The 25275-nt window shown below is 40.7% G+C and overlaps 1 protein-coding gene across 1 annotated transcript in view; it reads right to left on the bottom strand.

Moving 5' to 3' along the window:
• Positions 1-5084: 5084 nt before the first annotated feature.
• Positions 5085-25275, bottom strand: part of Sec22a (SEC22 homolog A, vesicle trafficking protein) — a 63072-nt gene continuing 42881 nt past the window's right edge. The window contains 2 exon segments of the mRNA XM_085685502.2: positions 5085-5919; positions 20854-20919. Of these exon segments, the coding sequence (XP_085541628.1) occupies positions 5719-5919; positions 20854-20919 (267 nt within the window). The 3' untranslated portion in view covers positions 5085-5718.

Here is a 25275-nt window from a genome sequence, read left to right as displayed (position 1 = left end):
CAGGGTGTTAAGGTGTGTGATGAACATTTCCTGCACAGAGCACCTGGCATGTAGCAGGTATGGGGCAAGTGTGGGCCCCTCAATTCCCTTCCCTCTTTGGATGTGTGCTCTGCCCAGAAATCCACACGTCTTCTGGGGCAGGGCATCACCGCATGCTAGATGTTTCCACAGGACTTTCCCCTAAGGGGTGGTTTCATTGGTGAGCCCAGCACTAGTCCCAGGGCTTTACCTACATCCACTTACTTGACAATCACAACCCTAATCACTGTACATAGGAGGAAACTGAAGCAGAAAAATTTCAGAGGCATGCAAAGTCACAGCACAAGTAGAAGAGAACCAGGGAGTCTAGATCCAAGCAGCCTAAGTGCAGAAAACTATCCTATGTTTCCTGTTTTCCGATCTGGGGACTCAGCAGAAGTCCACGAAATTAACTACAAGCCAAAGAGCCAGAGTATTCCGGCAGCATCCAAGGAAAGTAAATGTTGTGACATGTGACTCACCAGTGACACTTGAGTATAACTACTTGAATCTGTATCCCTTGACCTAAAGTCTGAGTGCTTGAGTTCCATGCTCTTGAGCCATCTGCCCTGTCATGGCCAGAAATGCAGGGTTTTAGTCAACTATTTCATTCCTCTTAGGATGTTTGCACCACAGGAGTTGGCATTGGCCTTGTCTTTAATTTAAAAAACACATTACCAGCATACATATGTAGTTGCATAGGCATCTATGTAATATGGTTTAAAATTATATAGTAGCTTAGAGTATGAGTTCCTAGTAAAATCAGTCTAGATTAAAATCCAGGAGCCACTACAAGAATCACACTGGCTGTGGTCAAGCCATGTGACATCCCTAGGTTGGGCAACTCATCTGTAGGAAAGAATGCCTTCAGGGTTGCTGTGAAGGTAGCGTGACCACATCCACAACCAGCCATGTTGCAGAGCACACAGTTCTGTTTTCCCTCTATATCTGCCTCATCTGTTCCCACTACTGCTATAATGCTACTACACATGCCAAGAATTTTCTGAGACATATTGTAACACAGACAGATCTGCCCCAAACCCTAAATAAAAATCCGAATTCCAGCAGCAGCTACATACCTAACCACTGATTGGCATGATGCCATCCAAAGACATTCTTGACCCCAGTTGTACTTCTCTCAAATGAAAACGAGGTAGTGTCTCCTGCTCCCTGGCTGTCTTAAGGTACATCATACAGAAGTAAAAAGGTACCAGTACACATTACTGGAGCGCAAAGTACAAAGGCAACATATTGTTTGTTCACCTTTAGGCAAGGTTGTTTGTAACCCAGCCTTGACACCAAGCACTGGCACAAAACAGTCAAGTGGCCAAGCCAGAGCTGGGACAGACCTGAGCCCTCAAGGGAATAGGTGGAGCCTGACTAGTTCCATGCACTTGGGTGAGACCTGCACTGCCATGCTGTGGGATGCAATAGAAAAGGGCAAATGTGACCACAGGTGAGGCTGGGCTGAAAAGACTGCTCGTTGTCAAGGAAACACTGGAAAGGATTTGTGATGCTCAGGTACTGACTTCAGGAATTCCTTTCTCTAGTTTCCTAAAGTTCTCAGGTGTGCAGAGGTAAATGTTTACACACTAGCACTGCCAAGGCACAGGACACTTGGTACCCATATATCAATGTCAGTCACTATTAACAATCAGGATGCAACAATATGGCTCCCAAACACACAGGGTTTCAACATTTCTGAATTTTCTCCACCTGATAATCTATTTGAAAGCTCAGTCATTCAAGAAAGATGCCCCAAGAGTTGATGTCAGGGACTACTTTCCAGTGCTTAAGCAGGAGGCTGCTATCTGCCAATGGCCCTAGAGCACCACTGAATGACCAGATGCCTCTCACCAAGTGGCAGAGATGGACGGCTGCTGTACTGTCTGCCTGCCCTCACCAACCCGTTCAGAACCCTTAGGGCTCAGGGGATTCTCTTGCTGATCTTTAGTGAGGATATTGTTAAATCCAACTTAAACAAAAGAACAGGTTCTATTTACCACAGCATTTCTAGGTAGAAAGATTCTACTTTCTAAAAGATTAGAGTGTAGAAAAAGTCAAACTAAGAAACCCGGACCATGGGCATAGACTGCAGCCCTCAAGAGTGACCTGTAATTTGTGGTAAGGCAAAGTGTTCACTTTGGTCTAAGTGGTGGATGCTTTTGAAATCATTTATTTGTTCTTTAACCACACACTCCATGGCAACTCTAACAAAGTGATTCTAATTTGTTAAATAGTTAACAAGAATAATAAACACACACTCCACCATGTCCCACTGGAAATCCAGCAGCTCAGAGTGTGTTACTTAAGCCTTCTGGGGGGAAAGAGCCAAATACCCATTTGGAGGTCAGCGAACTTTGGGAGCAGAGAGGGCTCACCCGAGTCTGTGCCATGGAGGTAAAGTCTCAAGCCACAAGCCCCTGGTCTCCAATGAGCCTAGACAAAGCCACAGATGAGTGGCATTCCTGACATGGCCTAACTGAGACATACTCTTCCGAACTTCAGTCCATAGTGAAAACAAAAACCTACATTACAAATAATTGTGTTAAACCAGGAATGACATATTTGCTTTATAAATTACAAAACTGGGTAAAGGTTCTTCATGATCCATTTGTCTCAAATGGATTTTCAAGTTTTAATGAATACTTGCTCTTAATTTAGGGTAAGAATTTTTACTTATGGGAACAAAATCCTTACACATACACACACACACACACACACACACACACACAGAGAGAGAGAGAGAGAGAGAGAGAGAGAGAGAGAGATGGAGACAGACATATAACAATAAGCAAACACTGTCAAATTAAGAATTAAGAATTCTCATTACTATAATACTTCCCGGAACCCAAGTGAGAACAAACCGAACCAAATTCACCAGGACAGAGGCACATTTTTATCCCATATTTCATCTGGCATGCCTTTTACCTCTGACAGAGCAATGTCTAACTTGCTCCCTCTAACCCTAGCTTCCGGGCACTGCTACACCCTCCGCATAGCCATGGCAGCTCAGCCCTTCTTTACATTTCACTGATCTGGTCTCCACTTTCTGTTTAGATTTTGTTAACACCATATCTTATGGCTTTTCTTGGTGTGTTGTTCTTTCAGGGAAAAGACTCAGTAGGAATATATTTCAAACCCAGACCAATAAAGCAGGCAAATACTTTTAGATTATGACAGAGGGTGTCTGTAGTATTTCAGAACTGGCTAAATTAAGATAAAACTCATCCATTAAAGCACACCAGGGAAGACTGTTGTCACAAACAGATATAGTCCCTTCATCAGTACCATACTAGCAGAGAGAGCCGGGGAACCCAGTTACTCGAGCTCTTACCATGTAATATGAACATAGCCACACACAGCTCCTAAGAGCCCTGATGGAGTGGACACTTAGGTGTAAAGGAGAGCTCCAAAGAAAAGCGATCGGTGTCACAGCTCAGACACCCAAGGAGCTCCCTTCTAGGACCATGACAAATCCAGAGATTCTTGGATATCAACACAACAGCCAGGGCAAATATGTACCTTCTCAGGATGCACATCCCAAATGATGAAAGCTGACAGTGGCGTACAGAAAAGATTATTCATTGCGGTTTCAATCTGTACATTAAGATGCAAACATTCTCTTACTCAAATCAGCTGATGAAAACAAACAAGAAAAAAATAAGTTAAGCTTTTAGGAATAACTGGTGATTTTCTTTTCTTTTCCTTCTTTTGGTTATTCGAGACAGGGTTTCTCTGTAGCTTTGGAGCCTGTCCTGGAACTAGCTCTTGTAGACCAGGTTGGCCTCAAACTCACAGAGGTCCGCCTGCCTCTGCCTCCGAGTGCTGGGATTAAAGGTGTGTGCTACCACCGCCTGGCTTAACTAGTTGTTTCCAAGTGTTCCTCCTGCTCAATGGATTCAAATACAAATGCTGTAACTGAACCAAACTGCTAAGAGAGCTATCAAATATCAAGGAGTAGTAAGACCACAATTAACCAGAATGCCCGAGCTCCCTGGTTAACTGACTATTTACAAGAAATCTCCTCTGCTGTACCCACTAGCTCAGAAACTGTTCCTAAGCTGAACCACTTTCCTTACAAGGCTCAGTAAGTATAAAATGCCAAACATAGTTCATGTGATTCTGATGGCTTAGGCCCATTGACCTTGGGGCATCTCTCAGAAGGTACAGGATAAAAGTGCAGCTTTGTTATAGCAGACACCTAGATAGACTTGGACTTTGTTTTAAATAAACTGTGGACATTATAAATCCATTTATCGCCTTCCTTCTACCTTATTCTTCTGAGATGGAGGGGCAGCGAAGGTTCCAGGTGTGAAGATCTTCCAGCTCTGCCAGTGTTCACACAGTGGGTTAGGCTGACAAAGCAGGTCAGTGACCTGCCCTGGACTCCTCCTACTATGGTCCCAACAGGAATTCCTCAACAAGTCTACTGTTTTGAGGGGTGGTGTAAAATACCAGAATCCTATGCATTCCTTGTTGGAATCTTTTCTTTAAAAGCAAAGGCAAATCACTCATGATGGCTTCCAAACCAGGTGACTTTAGATTTTTGCAAATAGAATCAAGTTGTGCTTCCACATTATGAATTCAAAATTATTTGAGTCATCTTTCCAAGGGTATGAGAGTGCTATTTCTTCTGGGTAATAGTTACCTCCCTAAACCATGAGGTGACAGAGCTGTAAGGGGAAGTCCCTTTGCTGACCCTCAGCACCATATCTCTGCAACAAGCAAGACGGATTTGGGCGCACAACACAGCGGAAACGACATTCCCTTTGCAATTCCCTATTAGCCCCATTACTCCACAGAGGTGCTCTCACTGTGGTTCCAGGCAGCACTTCTCACTATCACAATGAATGGGCTACTTAGGTTTAGAGTCCTGACAGGCATCAGTATCTTGTAGGAACTTAGTAACATTTCTCTGTGAATTGGCAAAGTGATACTGATATTCTACTTGGAGTAGGGGTTCCTTTCTTTGTTGAATACTTTAAAATTTTTAAGGTTGAAAACTAAGTAAATAATAGTATACATAGTACCCAAATTATAAAGAGCTTAGGAGACCACAATAATCAAATGAATCATGTATTTTTAGTGATTTCAAAATAAATGACAAACATGGTCTAGAAAGAAAACACGTGTCACTGTGTCGTCAGGGTTTGTGAGATTCCAGATGCATCACAGCCTTCTCCCACACCAGGTGATATTCAGAGTTAGAAGCTGACAGAAACAGAAAAGGAACCATTCTCACACCATTCTGGACTTCATAACTCTTGATGCTATAACTGTGCAAACAATCTGATATTTAGTACAGTCGTTGTTTTAGACGATAGCCTTCCAGTCTCTGCAGCATCTTCTTCATTGGTCTATAATGCCTTACAAAGGCAAAATCAGGTTGAAGCATTCCTGCTTGGTCCTCAGAGCACATTCCACATGCAGGTTTTGGTTAACTGCCAGGTCTTCAGATGATGTTGAACTTCTACTGTGTGGTAAGCCCGATATTCCACTGCAGGATTCTTCTGAGAGTTTTCCTAGCAGGTCTTGCATGCTTACAGGCATGCCAGGCTGATTTGTTAAAACAAAAATGGAAGATGGGGAGAGAAAGAAAGCAGAGCTTCTCGCGTGTGGTGACTGGTCTCTTTCTCACAGTGGCAGTTAATATACGTTCATCTCCTGAAGGTAAAGGCAATATATCTGAGGGAGATGTCAGACATCATGGTCAGGAGCCTTGCCTTGGGCTTGCCTCAGCCAGATCTGCAGCGTAACAAATGCTCCCACAGTCACATGAAAGAAAAGCTGCCAGAGGTTGCGCAGTTCGTAGAGATACATGTTGCACAGGCAGATTAAGCCAAAAGTCAAGAATGACTTGACATTCCGCCAGCTGGTGTAGTACACAAGTAAATAACACTGTTCAAGACATAAAAATGAAAGATGGTTAGGTTATAGGAAAAGAACTAGATGTGTAACATCAGAGTGAGACATGAAAAAAAACAAAGGCACTGCCCCAAAAGAACAAGATAATGTAAGTTATCAAAGATATTTGGTCGTGGACATTCCATGGCTTGAAAGGGAAATGTCTTTCATTTTTCAGAAGAAAAGCATTTTGCATCATATGTCAAATAGAAGTACAACTGAGTGACTCCCATGTAAGACAGACTGGGGACATTCTCCAAGGTGACAGGGAATTAAGACTCATGTGCCATCCTCACTCAGGAAAGCACAAAAACCCAACAGTTACTCAAGAAGATGAACTTTATCACAACTTGAGTCTGAGGACTAAAGAAAGCAACAAGTCTCAGGTATGACAAATAGCAAGGGGTGGAGTATGGGTAGGGGATAGTGGGGAGCTGAAGGAGTTGGGCCTTGTTTCTCAGCTCTAATGGAGGAAACAAATGAAGCCGTTGCCTATATTGGGCTTATGCTGGAGGAAGGTGTTATTAGCATGTCTTCATCATATAATTTCAAGCAGTTATGTCTTAAAGCAGACAAGGTGACAAAGGACGACATTAAGCGCTACTCTGACGACACAGTAAAGGGCGCACCCCCCACAAGCCCTAATATGGTCCCCACAACATGTTAAAAACATGCTTATTTTGCTCATTATCTGCAGTTCCTGACAGGCGAGAATTTAATCATCTTGTTCATTCATTGGTCTCCAGGGTCCAGAACAGGGCTAAGTCCTCAGCTAGTGCTAAAATCTATTATCTGGGAAGCACAGGAATTCTGTGTGCTCATGAAGTCTTTGGAAAAAGCAGGAGTTTCTATAACCGCATCCAGGCTTCAGAATGGGAGAATATAAGGGTGTTCCTGCCAAACATTTACTCTTTTATGAGTAAAGATTTTCCCAAACTTAAACAGAATGCACACCAAGAGTGACGCTTTTAATCCCAGCACTTGAGAGGCAGAAGCAGGAGAATCTCTGTGAGTTCAAGCTTAGCATGGTCTAGAAAGTTTCAGGCCAGCAGGACTATACAGTCAGACCCTGCCTGTATGAAAAGAAGAAAAAAGAAAACAGAACAGAGCTTTGCCATGTATGTAAACTGAATAAGACTTTATTTTACAAGGGAGATTTTCATTGTGGAATAAAAGTTTAAAGACTCTTTTTTTCTTTTGAAATAACTTTTAACTTGGAGGAATCTGAACTAGCAGAACTGTACTGTTTCCATAGTGACACTGCCACATCACCACACATCAGCCATCACCCCAGGGCATGACCACACTGAGTACTGTTAACTGACAGGCTTCAATTTTGTCTTGTGTGCCATTAGCGACCTTTCCCCAACCCGGGATTCTGTACTGCATTTAGCTGTCAAATCTCCTCCAATCGATAACAGCATCTCTGCCATGACCCTGGCAGACCTGATGAATATTCATCAGTTATGCTGGAGCTCTGTTCCTCAACTGGACTGTTCAGTGTTCCAAGATCAAGTTAAGTATATGTGATTTTGCCAACGACAACACAGAGGAGCCAGACAGTATGTTTTATCATTGCTGTCAACTTGGACTCCTCGATAGGAGTGTCTGCCACCCACTGCTGATGACTCTGCTGGCATCAGCTATTACAGTGGTATTGGCTTAACAGTGATTTAATAGTGATTTTTTTTATCTCTATCATTTGTTCTACATTTATTAACTAGAATTCTACTGTAAAGAAAAGCTTTTCTTGTATTAAAAAATTTAATTGATGATTCTAAAATCTTTCAAAGGTAATTTTAAAAAAAGGATAGCTTGCAATGCAGAGATCTAGCTGATATCACCTTGATCAAACTTATTGCACTGCTAAAGAATTTTCTCTAAACCAAAAAGAAAACAATAAAAAAAGGAAAACTTTGAAGGTGGTCTTTTCCTTTGGAGTTTTAGTTTTGCAGTTAAGCAAGAATGCATTATAACAGTGTCTGATGTGCTCTGGATATATGTGGAAGAAATAAAAGTATTATAAATAGGGAAAGAAGACAACATCTAGAGAGATAAGGTGTCTAAACATTAAGTGTTGACAACAGAAGACTGTGACAAACATTTGTTCTATCTATACTAACCATTTTAAAAGCCATATTTTTTTTTAGTTATAAACTGATTGGTCCATTAGCTCAGGCTTTTTATTAACTCTTTTTTTTTCTTTTTTTTTCTTTTTTTTTTTTTTAGTAAATTTTATTAAATTACAAAAGTTTCCATTTCCACCCCCCCTCCCAACACCCTCCCACTCCCCCTACTCCCCCTCCTCCTCCCTCTTCGTCCCCCAGGGCAGTCAGGGTTTCCTGCCCTGTGGGAAGTTCCAGTTCCCTCCCCCTCCCTCCAGGTCCAGGAAGGTGAGCGTCCAAACAGACTGGATCCCCAAAATCCATTATATGTAGAGGAAACAGGTCCCAGCGTCACAGTCAATGGCTTTTCAGAAAGACTTCGGGTCAGCCACAGTCAGAGAATCCGGCCCTATTTGTAATAGCCAGAACCTGGAAACAGCCTAGGTGCCCCTCAATAGAAGAATGGTTAAAAAAGGTGTGGAACATATACACATTAGAGTTTTACTCAGCGGTAAAAAACAATGACATCTTGAATTTTGCATGCAAATGGATGGAAATAGAAAACGCTTTACTGAGTGAGGTAAGCCAGACCCAAAAAGAGGAACACGGTATGTATTCACTCATAAGTGGATTCTAACCATAATTAAAGGTCTTTGAGCCTATTATTCGTGATCCTAGAGAAGCTAAATAAGAAGATGAACCTGATGAAGATTATTTAGCTATCCACCAGGAGGTAGGAAATAGACAAGAGTCCCAGGTAACCTCGGGTGCATGGGGGGGAGGGAGGGTCGATGGAAGGGGAAAAGGTTAGAGAGAAGGGAGTAGGGGAAGAAAGGGGAAAGCTTGGTGGCCTGGGATGGGGGGGGAGGGAGGAAGGATGAATATGGGATCAGGGAAGATTATATTTCAACTAAGGGACCCATTTTAGGGTTTACAGGAGACTTGATTATATATGGGATCCCAGGTCCAAGGAGAGATCCCCCAGATTGCTCTCTGGACAGAGGAGTGGGTGCCTGAATCGGCCGTGGCCCATGTCCATACTGATGTATATTTTGCTTATCACCATAGATCCTGCATCTGACGAAGGACGGCGATACAGTCGGTGACCCATATTGCAGCACCGGACTGAGCCCCCCAAGGTCCAAATGAGGAGCAGAAGGAGGAAGAACATGAAAAACGAAATCAGTACTGCGAGGGATGCTATCACCCACTGATGCAAGGGAACGGATCTGATGAGAGTTTACCAAGGCCAGTTGGACTGGGACTGAAAGAGGACGTGATCTAAAAGCCATATTTTTAAATACTATGTTCAGCTTTACTTAAGAAGGTGGGTTCTAGGCTGGAGAGATGGCTTAGAGGTTAAGAGCACTGGCTGCTCTTCCAAAGGTCCTAAGTTCAATTCCCAGCAACAACCTATAATGAGATCTGGTGCCATCTTCTGGCCTGCAGGCATACATGCAGACTATACATAATAACTAAATTAATTTTAAAAAAAGAAATTGAATTTAAGGTGGTATATAGCTAGGGCAAGAAGGACCATATGATTGTGGTAGAAGGAAAATAGATCAAAAGAAGATAATACAGAACCCAGAAAGAGTCTCACACAAATATGCCCAATTGAATCTGTATAAAGGTACAAAAGCAATTCAGTGGAAGAAAAGAGTCGGATAAAGAAATGGTGCTGGAGCACTTGGTGATGTATAAACAAAGAAAGAAACCTCAACTTCAGTCTCACACCACAAATAAAACATAAACAGCAACAACAAAACCCCTCTGAACTTAACACATGAATCAGAAGGCTACGCAACTTAGAAACCATCTATCTGGCCCTGAAGCTGACTTCACACCTCTATGCATACTGTCTTCACGTGTGCAGAGAGACTGAGGAAGTGTTATAAACTGTTAGCACATTGAGTCATAAAAGTGATCAAACTAACTTTACAAAAATTAAAAACATTCTGTAAAAGCACCTAGGCAGCTAAAAAGACAAATAATTAAATGGGAAAGGATATCATAGGACACATATGTGACAAGGGCTACTATCTAGAACATATTTTTTTTTAAACTTTTGTAAAAAGTAGTCCCCAAAAAGTAAAAAAAAAATAACCCAATCATAAAACAGACAGAAGGTAGGTACAGATATTTATTTCACTGAAGAGGATACACAGACAAAAAATAAGCACACAAAGCAATGGCAAACATCATTAACCATTAAGGGATTATGAAGTAAAACCATGATGAAATACTACAAAATGGCTAAAACAAAGTGACAACCACAAATACTAGTGAAGCTACAGAGAAAGGGCAAGAATGTACTGCACTTCGGAAAATGGTTTTCTACTAAAGCTAAGCATGCAGTCACCACACAAACCAGTAATTTGTACTTCTGGGTATGTATCCCAAATTAATGAAGACATAGCCTGTACATGAAGCTAGGCATGATGATACATGCCTGCAACCCCAGCATGAGGCTGAGGCAGGATAGAGTTTAAACTTAGCTTAGGATATACAGTGAAGCCCTGTTTCAAAAAACATCAACTATGTAACAACTTGGATGAATCTTCAGAGAATTTTATGCTGAGTAAGAAAAGGCCAATCACAAAGGTTTAGGTTTACCTAAATGTCTGTGCCTTTCCCTTCCCAAATGTGTACCCCCACTGAGGGGAAATTAGAAAGCAGACCTTTGGGAAGTTGCTAGGTCTATATGGGATATAAAGGTGGAGTGCCTGTAATGGATTAGTGGTCTCAAGAGAAACAAGCACTTTCTCTGCTATGTCAAGACACAGCCAGAGGGCAGTGTTCTCCAGGCCAGGAAGAAGTGAGTCTATCAACACCTTGGCCTTGGACATCCTAACCTCTGGAACAATAGGTGAAAAATAAACACCTATTATTTAAGCTCCTCCTAGCCTATGTAAGTTTGGTAGAGCTGCCTTAACTGATGCCTATGTATTGTATTGTTCCATTTATGGTACACAAGGGATCCTTATGGTGACAGGAATAGTCTCTATCTTGATTGTATCAATATCAACATAGCACCTGTGATATTGTATTATGGTTTTCTGATGGTATCACAGGAAAAGTCAGGTAAAAAAATTTACAGGATTTCTCCTATTACTCCATGTGAGTACAGTTGTCCTAAAATACATTAGCAAGAAAGACTATATATATATACATATAGAATAATATATACATATATTTATGCTTATCAGAAGCTTTGTTATTATTGTGTATAAGATATCAGTGAAGAAAGGTGTGCACACATGTGGAGGTCAGAGGACACTCTCTGGAGTCAGTTTGCTTTTTCCACTTTTAGGTGGACTTGAGGGACCGAATCTAGGTCATCAGGGTTGCCTCCTGAGCCATCTCACCATCCCTATTTTTTTAAAACTATCTTTGTGCATACATGTTTGTGTGCATGAGTGTGGACTCACATGTGGGGGTCAGAGGATAATGTTTCAAGAGTTAGTTCTCGTCTTCTAACTTGTTTTGAGGCAGGATTTCTCTTTGTAATTTTTTTGTTTTAGCAGTATCTGTTTGAACTTAATTATTATTGTGTCAGTGTAGGTACCAGAACATACCATGCCACAGAGCATTGTGGATATCAAAGGAAAATTTTGTGGAGTTGGTTCTCTTTTTCTACTTTTACATGGACTCCAGGGATCAAACTCAGTTGTCAGTCTTGCATGGCAAGCATTTTTACCTACTCAGCCATCTCTCTGGCCCCTGATGTTTACTTAATAAGCATCTCTATGCATACTGTATGCTCATATATATATGTGTGTGTGTATATACATACATAAATATGAGAGTGATATATATCTATATACTTATATACAGATGAAAGAAGTGTTATAAAATGTTAGTAATAGGTGATTCTGTATATACTAGTCTTTTAATTTTTCTGTAAGTTTAGCAGTTTATAAAGGAAAATACTCATAGTTTAGAAACGAATAGACTCCAGTTCTATTTGAAATACTCATTATCAAGAGTAGTTCCTCCTGGCGAGCTCTGTGTATCCATAAGCTCTGGTATCCCGAAGAAAAGGGCAACCAGGCCTGTAGTAGTGAACTTAAGAGATCTGGCCTAATGCATTAAAACCTACCCTGATATCTGGAAACACAGGAATAAAATACTAAAATGTAACTGCAAAACACAGTTACCACTCCACTCAGCACTTTTGGAAAGTGGGATGCTTAATGCCCATATACGTACAAGAAACTGGTTTGCTTCCCATTTTTAATTTTTAAAACTTTATTATTTAAAAAGCTTGCATATAAACTATCTATCACACACCAAAATTAACCAGACCCAAAGTCTATCATCCCAGTGAACTTTTTTTCCCCAAGACAGGGTTTCTCTATAGCTCTGGAGCTTGTCCTGGAACGAACTCTTGTAGACCAGGCTGCCCTCAAACTCAGAGATCCACCTGCCTCTGCCTCCTGAGTGCTGGGATTAAAAGCATGCACCACTACTGCCCAACTCTCAGTGAACTTCTATACACTTAGAATAGCTATTCTGAAGATGTGGAGTTTACATTGGATTTTATACTTTTCTTTCTTAAACCATGAATTATTTACTTCTCTCATGAGTGATACTACTCCACCATTAAGCAGCTCTTTCAATTACTGTAGTCTGTTCTGGGTGAAGTGAGAGGTGTGCCTGGCATTAGGAGCACTGTTGTGGAGTAGCACAGATAAAGGTCCACATCACTACTAGCTGAAAGAACAGTCTAGACCTCAGTGAGAAACAGGGTACTGATAAAAGGATTAGTGTGGGGTCTTCTGTGACGATTTAATGGCACAATGAAAGTAAATGGCTTAGTGAAACACAAGGAGTCAATAACTCTGCCATTATGATTAGGTACCAAACGTTCCCTTTGTAAAGCAAAGCTTTACCTTCATAAGTTACCATTGAAGAGATACCATTCACAGTAGAAACATGAGACAGCAGTTATAAAGCTGTAGTTTATAACTTGATGTTAGCTGTCGGCTTATATAAACTCTATCACACAGTTACAGTATTGAAAACAGCTTGGTACTGGCATAAGAACAGAGAAGTCGACCTATGGAATCGAATAGAAGACCCAGGTATTAACCCACAAACCTATGAACACTTGATTTTCGACAAGGGGGCTAAAGGTATGCAATGGAAGAAGGAAAGCATCTTTAACAAATGGTGCTGGCATAACTGGATGTCAACCTGTAGAAGAATGAAAGTAGATCCATATCTATCACCATGCACAAAAATCAAGTCCAAATGGATTAAAGACCTCAACATTAATCTGACCACTTTGAACCAGATAGAAGAGAAAGTGGGAAGTAGTCTACAAGACATAGGCACAGGAGACCACTTCCTAGGTAGAACCCCAGTAGCACAGACAATAAGAGAATCAATGAATAAATGGGACCTCCTGAAACTGAGAAGCTTCTGTAAAGCAAAGGACACCGTCAGTAAGACAAAAAGGCTACCTTCTGACTGGGAGAAGATCTTCACCAACCCCTTATCAGATAAAGGCCTGATCTCCAAAATATGCAAAGAACTCAAGAAACTAGACACTAAATCTCTAATTAACCCAATTAAAAAATGGGGTGCTGATCTGAACAGAGAATTCTCAACAGAAGAACTTCGAATGGCCAAAAGACACTTAAGGTCATGTTCAACATCCTTAGCGATCAGGGAAATGCAAATCAAAACAACTATGAGATACCATTTTACACCGGTCAGATTAGCTAAAGTCAAAAACACCAATGATAGCCTATGCTGGAGAGGATGTGGAGAGAGGGGAACACTCATCCATTGTTGGTGGGAATGCAAACTTGTGCAGCCACTGTGGAAATCAGTGTGGCGGTTTTTCAGGAAACTGGGAGTCAACCTCCCTCAAGACCCAGCAATTCCACTCTTGGGAATATACCCAAGAGATGCCCTATCATACCACAAAAGCATTTGTTCAACTATGTTCATAGCAGCACTATTTGTAATAGCCAGAACCTGGAAACAACCTAGGTGCCCCTCAATAGAAGAATGGTTAAAGAAAGTGTGGAACATATATACATTAGAGTTTTACTCAGCGGTAAAAAACAATGACATCTTGAATTTTGCATGCAAATGGATGGACATAGAAAACGCTTTACTGAGGTAAGCCAGACCCAAAAAGAGGAATATGGTATGTATTCACTCATAAGTGGATTCTAGCCATAATTAAAGGTCTTTGAGCCTATTACTCGTGATCCTAGAGAAGCTAAATAAGAAGGTGAACCTGAAGAAAATCATGTAGTTATCCTCCTGGAGATTGGAAATAGACAAGAGTCCCAGGTAACCTCGGGTGCATGGGGGGGGGTGGGAGGGTTGTTGGAAGGGGAGAGGGTTAGAGAGAAGGGGGTAGGGGAGGAATGGGGAAGGCTCGGGGGACTGGGATGTGGGGGAGGGAGGAAGGATGGATATGGGATCAGGGAAGAATATATCTCAACTAAGGGAGTCATTTTAGGGTTTACAAGAGACTTGATTATAAATGGGATCCCAGGTCCAAGGAGAGATCCCCAGATTGTTCTCTGGACAGAGGAGAGGGTGCCTGAACCGGCCTTGGCCCATAACCATACTGATGAATATTTTGCTTATCACCATAGAACCTTCATCTGGCGATGGATGGAGATAGAGACAGAGACCCACATTGGAACACTGGACTTAACTCCCTAGGTCCAAACGAGAAGCAGAAGGAAAGAGAACGTGAGCAAAGAAGGCAAGACCAGAGGGAACCTTCATCTGACGATGGATGGCGATACAGACGGAGACACATTGGAGCACCGGACTGAGCCCCCCAAGGTCCAAATGAGGAGCAGAAGGAGGAAGAACATGAAAAAGGAAATCAGGACCGCGAGGGGTGCGATCACCCACTGATACAAGGGGACTCATCTAATAAGAGTTCACCAAGGCCAGTTGGACTGGGACTGAACGAGCACGTGATCCAACCAGATTCTCTGAATGTGGCCGGATTCTCTGAATGTAGCTGGCATGGGGTCTTTCTGAAAAGCCATTGACAATGACTCTGGGACTTGTTTCCTCTGCATATACTGGATTTTTGGGATCCAGTCTGTTTGGATACTCACCTTCCTGGACCTGGAGGGAGGGGGGAGGAACTTGAACTTCCCACAGGGCAGGAAACCCTGACTGCTCTTAGGGATGGAGAGGGAGGAGGAGAGGGAGTGGGGGAAGTGGGAGGGTGTTGGGAGGAGGGGCGGAAATGGAAACTTTTATAATTTAATAAACTTTGGGAAAAAAAGGAAAAAAAAGAGAAAAAAACTGTAGTTTATATAACATCATAAAGATTGTACAAATTTAGGAGTATTGATTTGGTTAGGTTAGAGGTAGCATGATATAGGGAGATGAACCTGGAATCTAAATTCTGAAGCATTAGCCACCACTCCTCCCCTTTCCTGGTTATGCCATCTCAAGACAGTTCACTGAGTGCTTCTTTTTATATGTTTACAAATAAAACAATAATCTTGTAATGATGGGGCATAGGGATTAAGTGGGAAACCCACAAAACAACACTGTGTAAAATTCAGCACTACATGCCATTAACAAATACATGGCTTCACATTACCTGTACGAAATGTCCTTGGTCCTAATGAAACCTGTCAAATTAAACAGATTTCTAAAGATAACATTAAGAAAACTTAAAGATTTAAAAAATTAAAGCCACTAAAACTAAAATTTATAACGGTTCATGTTTATGTAAAGTTTAAATATTCATCAAAATATTTCCCTAGAGAGTTCTACAGAGACAGGCTGTGAATGCATAGAGAGAACCAAGAGGTGAGATCACCCACACATCGGGGCACCCCACTCTCTAGTCCCTCAGTACGTAGGGGGTCAAAACCCTGGGCCCCTCCTCCACCTGCCTCAGCCTCTCTAGTCAGTCAGCAGGCAAGCTTCCTGCAGGTAAGCTGCTCCAACACCCTCACCCCCCCATCGACTGGACCCCATAAGCTACAAGTCCAACTAGGCCCTCAAACCCTCCTATCCCCTGTGACCTCAGAGGAACTCTGAAGCACAGACTGTGACTACACAGAGCAGATCAAGAGAGTGTGGGCCAAGAGAGACCTCAGTGGCTCCCAGAGGCACAGACAGCAATAGTACAGAGCAGACCAAGAACAGGTCCCAAAGACACAGACAGCAACTGCAAGGATTGTACCAAGAGGCAAAGACATTACCGGTACCAATTGGAGGAAGAGATGGGTAGGCGCCAATGCAAGAATTCATTCAACAACCTAAAAAGCAACACGGTCAACAGTAAGACCTGAACATCCTAACCCAGAAGAAGCAGAAGAAAAATGCTTGATTTAAAATGCAACTTTATGAGGATGGTGGATACCTTTAAAGAGGAAATGAAAAACTCCCTTAAAGAAATGGAGGAAAAGACAAGCAAAAAAAAAAATTGGAAGAATCCAATAAATCTCTTAAAGAAACCCATGAAAGCCAAGGAAAAAAAAATCAAACAGGCAAAGCAAATAGCTCAAACAGTTAAAGACTTGCAAACAGAAATAGAAGCAATAAAGAAAATTCTGGAAATGAAAAAGCTGGGTAAACAGAAGCAAACATAACCAACAGAATACAAGAGATAGAAAAGAGAATCTCAGGTGTGGAAGATACTATAAAGGAAATAGATTTATCCGTTAAAGAAAATGTTAAATTCAACAAATTCTTAACACAAAACATCCAGGATCTGGGACACCATGAAAAGACAAAACCTAAGAATAATAGGATAGAAGAAGAACTCCAGCTCAAGGACATAGAAAATATATTCAACAAAATCATAGAAGAAAACTTTCCCAACCTAAGTAACATATAAAGGCAGACTTAACAGAGTTACACCCAACTTCTCAATGGAAACCATGAAAGTCAGAAAGTCCTAGACAGATGTGCTGCAGATACTAAAAGACCACGGATGCAAGCCCAGAATACTATACTCAGCAAAGCTTTTAATCACCATTGATGGAAAAAACAAGATATTTTATGACAAAACATATCCACAAATCCAGCCCTAAAAAAACTACTAGAAGGAAAACTCCAACCCATGGAAGCTAGCTGTATCCACAAAAACACGGGAAACAGATAACCTCCCACCAGAAAACCCACAAACACTACCACCAAAAAACAACAGGAATTAACACTCACTGACTATTAATATCTCTTAATATCAATGGAATCAATTCACCTATAAAAAGACACAGACTAAGAGAATGGATATGAGAGCAGGATTCATCCTTCTGCTGTATACAAGAAATACACCTCAACCTCAAAGACAGACACTACCTCAGAGTAAAGGGTTGGGAAACGATTTTCCAATCAAATAAACCTAAGAAACAAGTGGATATAGCTATCCTAAATATCTAACAAAATAGACTTCAAACTAAAATCAATCAGAAGAGATGGAGAAGGATGCTTTATACTCATAACAGGAACAATCCATCAAGATGAAGTCTCAATCTTGAACATCTATGCCCCAAATACAAGAGCACCCACATATGTAAAGAAATAATACTTAAATTGCACATCAAACCCCACACACTAATAGCAGGATACTTCAACACCCGACTCTCCCCAATGGACAGGTCAACATAACAGAGAAATAAGAGAACTAACAGATGTCATGACTCAAATGGACTTAACAGACATCTATAGAACATTTCTCCCAAACAAAGAATATACCTTCTTCTCAGCACCTCATGGAACCTTCTCTAAAACTGACCACATACTCGGTAACAAGGCAAACCTTAACAGATACAAAAAAAATGGAATAACCCCCGTATCTTATCGAATCGCCATGACTTAAAGTTAGAATTCAACAACAACACTAATTGCAGAAAACCTACAAACCCATGGAAATTGAACAGTGCTCAATTGAATCACCCCTGTCTCAAGGAAGAAATAAAGAAATTCAGACTTCCTAGAATTCAACGAAAATGAAGGTACAACATACCCAAACTTATGGGACACTATGAAAGCAGTGCTAAAAGGAAAGTTCACAGCACTAAGTGCTTACAAAAGAAGGTAGGGAAATTTCACACTAGCAACTTAACAACACACCTAAAATCTCTAAAACAAAAAGAAGCAGACTCACCCAGGAGGAGTAGATGACAGGAAATAATCAAATTGAGGGATGAAATCAATAAAATAGAAACAAAGAAAACAACACAAAGAATCAATGAAACAAAGAGTGTTCTTTGAGAAAATCAACAAGATAGACAAACCCTTACACAAACTAATCAAAAGGCAGAAAGAGAATATTCAAATTAACAAAATCGGAAATGAAAAGGGGGACATAACAACAGACAAGGAGAAAATCCAAAGAATCATTAGGTCATACTACAAAAACCTATACTCTACAAAAATTGGAAAATGAAAAAAAAAAAGGACAATTTTCTGGATAGGTACCAAATACCAAAATTAAATCAAGACCAGGCGAACAATTTAAGTAGACCTATAACCTGCCTGCAAGGAAGCAGAAGCAGTCATCAAAAGCCTCCAAAAAAAAAAAAAAAATCCAGGGCCAGATGGTTTCCGTGTAGATTTCTAACAGAACTTCAAAGAAAAGGTAATATCTATACTCCTCAAAGTGTTCCACATAACAGAAACAGAAGGAACATTGCCAAACTCTTTTTATGAGGCTACAGTTACCCTGATACCTAAACTGCACAAAGACTCAGCCACGAGAGAGAATTACAGACCAATCTCCCTCATGAACAGTGATGCAAAAATACTCGAAATCAAATCCAAGAACACATCAAAAACAGTCATCCAGCATGATCAAATTGGCTTCATCCCAGAGATGCAAGGATGGTTCAACATAAGAAAATTATTAATGTACTCCACCATATAAATAAGCTGAAAGAAAAAAATCATATGATCATCTCATTAGATGCTGAAAATGTATTCGACAAAATCTAACACCCCTTCATGATAAAGGTCTTAGAAAGATCAGGGACACAAGGAATGTATCTAAACATAGTAAAGGCAATATACAGCAAGCCAACAGCCAACATCAAACTAAATGGAGAGAAACTCAAAGTGATGGCACTAAAATTAGAAATAAGACAAGGTTGTCCACTATCTCCAAATCTATTCAACATAGTTCTTGAAGTTCTAGCTAGAGCAATAGGACAACAAAAGGAGATCAAAGGGATACAAATTGGAAAGAAAGAAGTCAAACTTTCGCTATTTGCAGATGATATGATAGTATACACAAGTGACCCCCAAAACTCTACCAGAGAACTCCTACAGCTGATAAATACCTTCAGTGATGTAGTAGGATACAAGATCAACTCAAAAAAAAAAATCAGTAGCCCTCCTATATACAAATGAAACTGAGAAAGAAATCAGAGAAACATCTCCCTTCACAATAGCCACAAATAACATAAAATATCTTGGGGTAACACTAACCAAAGAAGTGAAAGACTTGTTTGACAAGAACTTTAAGTCTTTGATGAAAAAAACTGAAGAAGATACCAGAAAATGAAAGATCTCCCATGCTCTTGGATAGGCAGGAAGTAGAGGCAGAGAGCCACAGTGGAGCACTGGGCTGAGCTCCCAGTTCAAGTCCAGTTCAAGAGTGGGAGGAATGAGAATATGAGCAAAGATGTCAAGACCATGATGGGGATACCCCTGAAACAGCTTACCAGAGCTAATGGAAGCTCACCAACTCTGGCTAGACAGGGAAGGAACCAGCATAGGAACAAATTAAACCCTTGAAATGTGGGTGACAGTTTTATGGCTGGGGCAGACTGTGGGGATACTGGCAGTGGGACCATGATTTATCCCTACTGCTTGTACTGGCTTTTGGGAACCCATTCTCTTTGGAGGGATACCTTGCTCAGACTAGATATAGTAGAGAGAGCCTTGGTTCTTCCTCAAAGCAATGTGCCTTACCTTCTCTGAGGAGTGGATGGGGGGTGGGAGGGAAGATGGAGGGGACAGGAGGAGGGGAGGGAGTGGGAACTGGTATTGGTATGTAAAAAAAAAAAAAGATAGTTGTTTTTAATAAAAAATGTGGTAAAAAAAAAAGTTCTACAGAGTTTTGGGTAATCTTAGGGACATACAGAGCTTTACATCTTCCTAGCTTTCCTTCATTTTCCTATATAAACCAGAGGAACACGCCACTTACAAAAGTTAGGTCAAGGGTCCTGAGTTTGGGTCACTGACATGGTTCTTCCTTCCATCCCTCTCCTGACCAGTCTCCCTATCGGCCAGAAGAACCTGCCTCTTCCTTGAGTCTCCTGTACACTCTAAGTGCTGGTTGGTGTCTTTCTCAGGGGCAGTATTTCATTACCTTGCTGTCAGTACCACAGTTTAGGCTCCCTTTATTTTCCATCTCAATTACCAGAATCACCTCCCTGCTGGTTTCCTCACTGCCAGCCCCTCTGCTCTTACAGTCCACATGTTCATCTCTACTAACTTAAAAATCCTAAAATGTTGCTTCTGAAGCATCACTCCCTATTCAAGGCTTTCTCCAGAGCACAAAATCCTCTGTCTGGATGCTCAATAATTCTCACTAGAAAATCCAGACACAGCCTTGCTGTTGCAGGAACATGACATGGCACCCCTGAAGCCCCAGCACAGAGAAAGGGTTAAGAGTAAGTCCACTGGGAACCTCTGTCCACTCAGATGGAAGTGTATGTTACAAAGGTGAAGGAGGCGCAAATAAAAAAAAAGGCAAATAACTCAGACACCATTTTTATGTATTTTAAATACATGGGCAATTATTAGACTCGACACCTAAAACAAACAATAATTGGGAAGCATTTGTTACAAATGAAAGAGAACATACCTGGTAAAGGCAGGCTGCTGTTCCAAGGAAAAATGCAATGATGTAATTGAGATCCTCACCATCACTCTGCAAAAAAGCAAAGAAAGATTACCTTTTTGCTGGCAGCATCTACTTAGACAAATGATCTACCAAGATAGGCTATGACAATGTTTATGCATAGCCAAACATTTTACAGAGCAGTGTATAAAAAATTATGCGTCTTGAAAAGAGAAATATAAAACGCATGGTAAGACAGAGGAAGGGAAGGATATTCTGGAGAGATGATTCAGCAGCAGTTAAAAGCACTGACTGTTTTTTCCAGAGGACAGGAATTCAATTCCTAACACCCATGTTGACTCACAACCATCTGTAACTCCATGGGATCCAATGCTTCAGGAACCTCCGTGTGCACTGGGCACACAAGTAGTACGCAGACATACATGCAGACAAAACACACATACACATAAAATGAACTTAAATTTAAAAGGCAGAGAAATGGGAAGTTGAGGAAAACTCCAAGCATTCTGTGTCTTGGCCTCACCTATCAATGCTGCATCTCACCCCAGGAAAGATGAGAAGCACCGGGGAAAAGCCAGCTCCCTCATGACACATAACATCTCTTCCTAATAGTAAAGCTACATAAACATGCATAACACCCCAGCAGGTGACCGACCAAGTTCCTCCTACTCACGAGGGTCAATGATTAAATAAACTGACCAACTTTACTATCCAGATGCACATCAATGAATTGTCCAATAAAGTAACTTGACATGATAAATAAAATGGTGGCAACTGAAAAGTTACTGTCCACTAGAGTGTGCTAAATCCCACAGAGAAAGATCAGGACTGGCTCTAGGGTCACTGTGCTAGCACACAGCAGCCAGGAAGAACAGCCAGGGCCTGTGCAACACACACATAACCAATCATGTCAGCATTTCTTATTTCCATGTGTGTGTGAGCAGCACAGAAAGCCCAGGCAGGAGGAGGAAGTGTGTTTTTTTCTATGCAGGCACATTATACGAGGCCCCTTTTTCTTATTTTAGAACAAATAATTTTCTTTTTCCTACATTCTTTTTCTTATTATGTAGCCCAGGACGGCCTCAAAGGCTCAATCCCCTTACCTCAGCTTCCTAAATGCTGGGATTTCAGGAAGGGGGGAGCATTTCATAACAGAAATAAAAGTAAATTGTTTAGTACAGTGGATTGGGTAAAGAACAGTCCACAAGACAGAGGAAAGTGGCTTATCCTAGTGAGATCTTAAAACAGGAACATTAATTTTCTAGGATGCTCAGGTCAGTTCTGCCCTAGGAGCAGGAAGGGCCAACTTGAAGCCTTTCCACGTCTATAATTCAAAGACTTTAAATAAGCTCTGATTATTTTTTAGTCCCTTTTCCTGATTATAAAAGTTTACGTTTATTGTAGAAAATTGTGGAAGACACAGATTTTACCAAAAAAGCCCATGTAGTTAGTAATCTCACATATGGAGAAAATTATTGTTAACTCTTTCATGGTCCTTGGTCTCTACCTCTACCCACCCTCCACTGCCAAAGGAATGGAGCCATCCTCTTGCATGCTGCTCTTTGGTTCATCATTTCCCAACATAGTCAAAATCCCTCAGCCATAGGCTATGTGGAAGAATGTGCAGTCTTTCCCTATGTAGTAGGACTTCATTACTGTCCTATATGGTAAGGTTGTTTTTTCTCTAAACTTACACTGCCATTTGAAACCTCTCTTCATTTTCCATAGATCTAAACACATGTTCCAGAGTCAGTCTGACCTGTGCTAAAATCTTTATTTACAAGCTGTTTTTGATTGCTTAGTGTGTTTCTTTTTTAGAAAACAGAAGTAGATCATTTCTGCTTTGTAGTAACTATTCTAAACATTTTAGAGAATCACTGGTGCTTGTTAGCCCTTAGGCCTGTGGAGTCTAAGCCTTTATCCCACACAGTGGGAAGATGAGACCCACAGCAACTGCCTAAGGTCATTGTGCTAGTACTGGCGAGGAGATTGCAGGTCTCCTGACCTCTAGGGCAGCATTTCTACTGCTATCACACGACTTCTAATACACCACACGAAAATTATTCTGGGTTGGCATTAGCCTAATTATTATTGTTTCAAAACTGATCCTTAGAAGAAGCCATGCAATAAAAAACAATGTGATAAAAGCATACGCATTCCTAAGATGTCAACTCACAACAACCTTATTAACATCTCTGAACTCAGAACAAAGCTAGGAAGCAAGTGCAAACAATCTAATTTACACAATTACTGTGAACATAAAATCAAATTATCAACTTAAAAATATATATATATATACACACAGACCCAACAAAGAAAACCTTCAGTGCCACATTATTTTAATAAATCCCTCTAACACTAAGAAGTAGTTACTAATTTAGCATAAGCGAATTTGTGTCGAATCTTTTTTTTATTTTCTACATATTTTATTTGGATGTGTGTATGAACATGCATACAGGCATATGCACACACATGCCACAGCACATATATGAAGGAGCCATTTTCTCCTTCCATCCTGTGGGTACAGGGATTAAATACAGGTTATTAGACTTTCGCAGAAGAGTCATATCAGCGCATTTATCCTGAATTTGAAACAATGACAATATACAGGAATGTTGATTCATTGAGTCTTCTAATTTAATGTGCCAAAAGCACAAGGTGACATAGTAGAAGATAAATGTTGCAACTATTTTTAGTACTTATAAATCAAGGTTATAAAACTGTAACTTTAAATTAGCACCTATATACTATTCAAAATCCGGAAAATACAATATAATATTCACTAGATCTAAAATTAAAATTTCCAAATAAATCTTTTGTTTTTCATTTTTTTTTTCAAAGACAGGGTCTCACTGTGTAGTCCTGTCTGGTGTGGAACTCACTGGGGAGCTCAGGCTGACCTAGAACTCACAGAGATCTCTTGCCTCAACATTTCCAGTGCTGAGATTAAAGGTATGTGCCACTACACCCAGCCAAATCCTTTACTTTAATCAAGTTTTATAGAAATATGGAGGCTGTTGGTTCTGGGACTGCCTTTTCTCCTCTTTCATCACCAAGATCTGAATAATTCCACTTATGTAAGATTTGTACAAAATTCAACAGGGAAGACACCTTCAGTAAGATCTATTTAACTTGTGATTTAAAGAGGTTATTCCTAACATAAAATGCACTGATAACCTAGAGGAGCCTAGGATCAAGTCCAATGGCTATAATGAACAAAGAATAACTCTTCACCCTATCCAAGCTGTGAACCTAACTCTGAGGGAAAAGAAAAAGTGGCTAATATCAGCCCATTGTGCCATTAAAGATTTATCCATATCTGAAATTTTAGTACTTGAAAAGTCCACCAATTAAACTGGAGTAACAGAAGTTTTTTTTCTTTTTTCTGCCAAAAAGTACTATTATTCATTGCTTAGGATTGAACCCACAGTACAACACATAAAAAAATATGATTTTTTAAAAAAAATATTGAAGCCAAGGTATAAATAAGTAGTATCCTCCTAGCCGAGCCCTTGTTTTGATGAGCAATCTATGAAGAGGCACTTAGTAAAGCCTTGCTGCCACTCTGTTCCCCACCCGTCATTTCCCAGCATGTTTATTACTTTCTTATCCTTACAGAGTTTATTTATGCAAATGAAACATGCTGTTATTCTACCAGACAATCCTTAGGGGGTTAGGTAAGCTGACAGGATCTAATGGGTACAAGGTCAATACATCTGGCCTGAATTCCACTGGCATTCTCAAAATGCCCATTACTCTTGAGACTCTGAGGGCACAAAATTATAAAAATGAACTTTAAGACACAGATCAGATTCCTGAACCAGGCTCCATTCTAACTGGGACATCAAGGTCCTCACATGATCTATTCAGGGGGAAGGCTTAGCCCCCCCTCCCCCAGAGAAGCCTAATTCACACCTCTAAGAGCAGTCTGGGTTCAACAGGTTATACTTTTAACTACTGCTAAGTAGAGCTGCACCTCACTGAAGAGCATCAAAACATCAAAGCTCAGGGTAAGAAGAATACGCCTCCCTTTCTAGTTTCCCTTGGACTTACCACCAAAGAGAAGGCCTTTGTTCTACTGTTGACTTTGAAAATACTTTTTTTTTTTAAGACATGGTCTCACTATGTAGCTCTGACTGACCTGGAACACAAGAGAAATCCACCTGCCTCTACCTCCCAAATGCTGTATTAAAGGAGTGTGCCATGGGCCCAACTAAAATAGATTTGATTTTTTAGATTAGCCTTAGGCATACAAAAAATTGAGCAGAGACTTTCCAGATGTCCCCCTTGCTCCCTGCTCAGTGTCTAGTAACAAATGGAATCGGTGTGGTACATTTATCACAAATGCTGAGCTAGTATTGACACACTGTTGCTTCTACAGTTCACTCTTCTGGTTATAGACTTCGTGGTTTGGACACATGGACA

The sequence above is a fragment of the Myodes glareolus genome, chromosome 2, assembly GCF_982192425.1.
Source record: "Myodes glareolus chromosome 2, mMyoGla1.1, whole genome shotgun sequence".
NCBI lineage: Eukaryota > Metazoa > Chordata > Mammalia > Rodentia > Cricetidae > Myodes > Myodes glareolus.
Note: the sequence above shows the minus strand (reverse complement) of the source record. Positions and strands in the feature narration are given on the sequence as shown.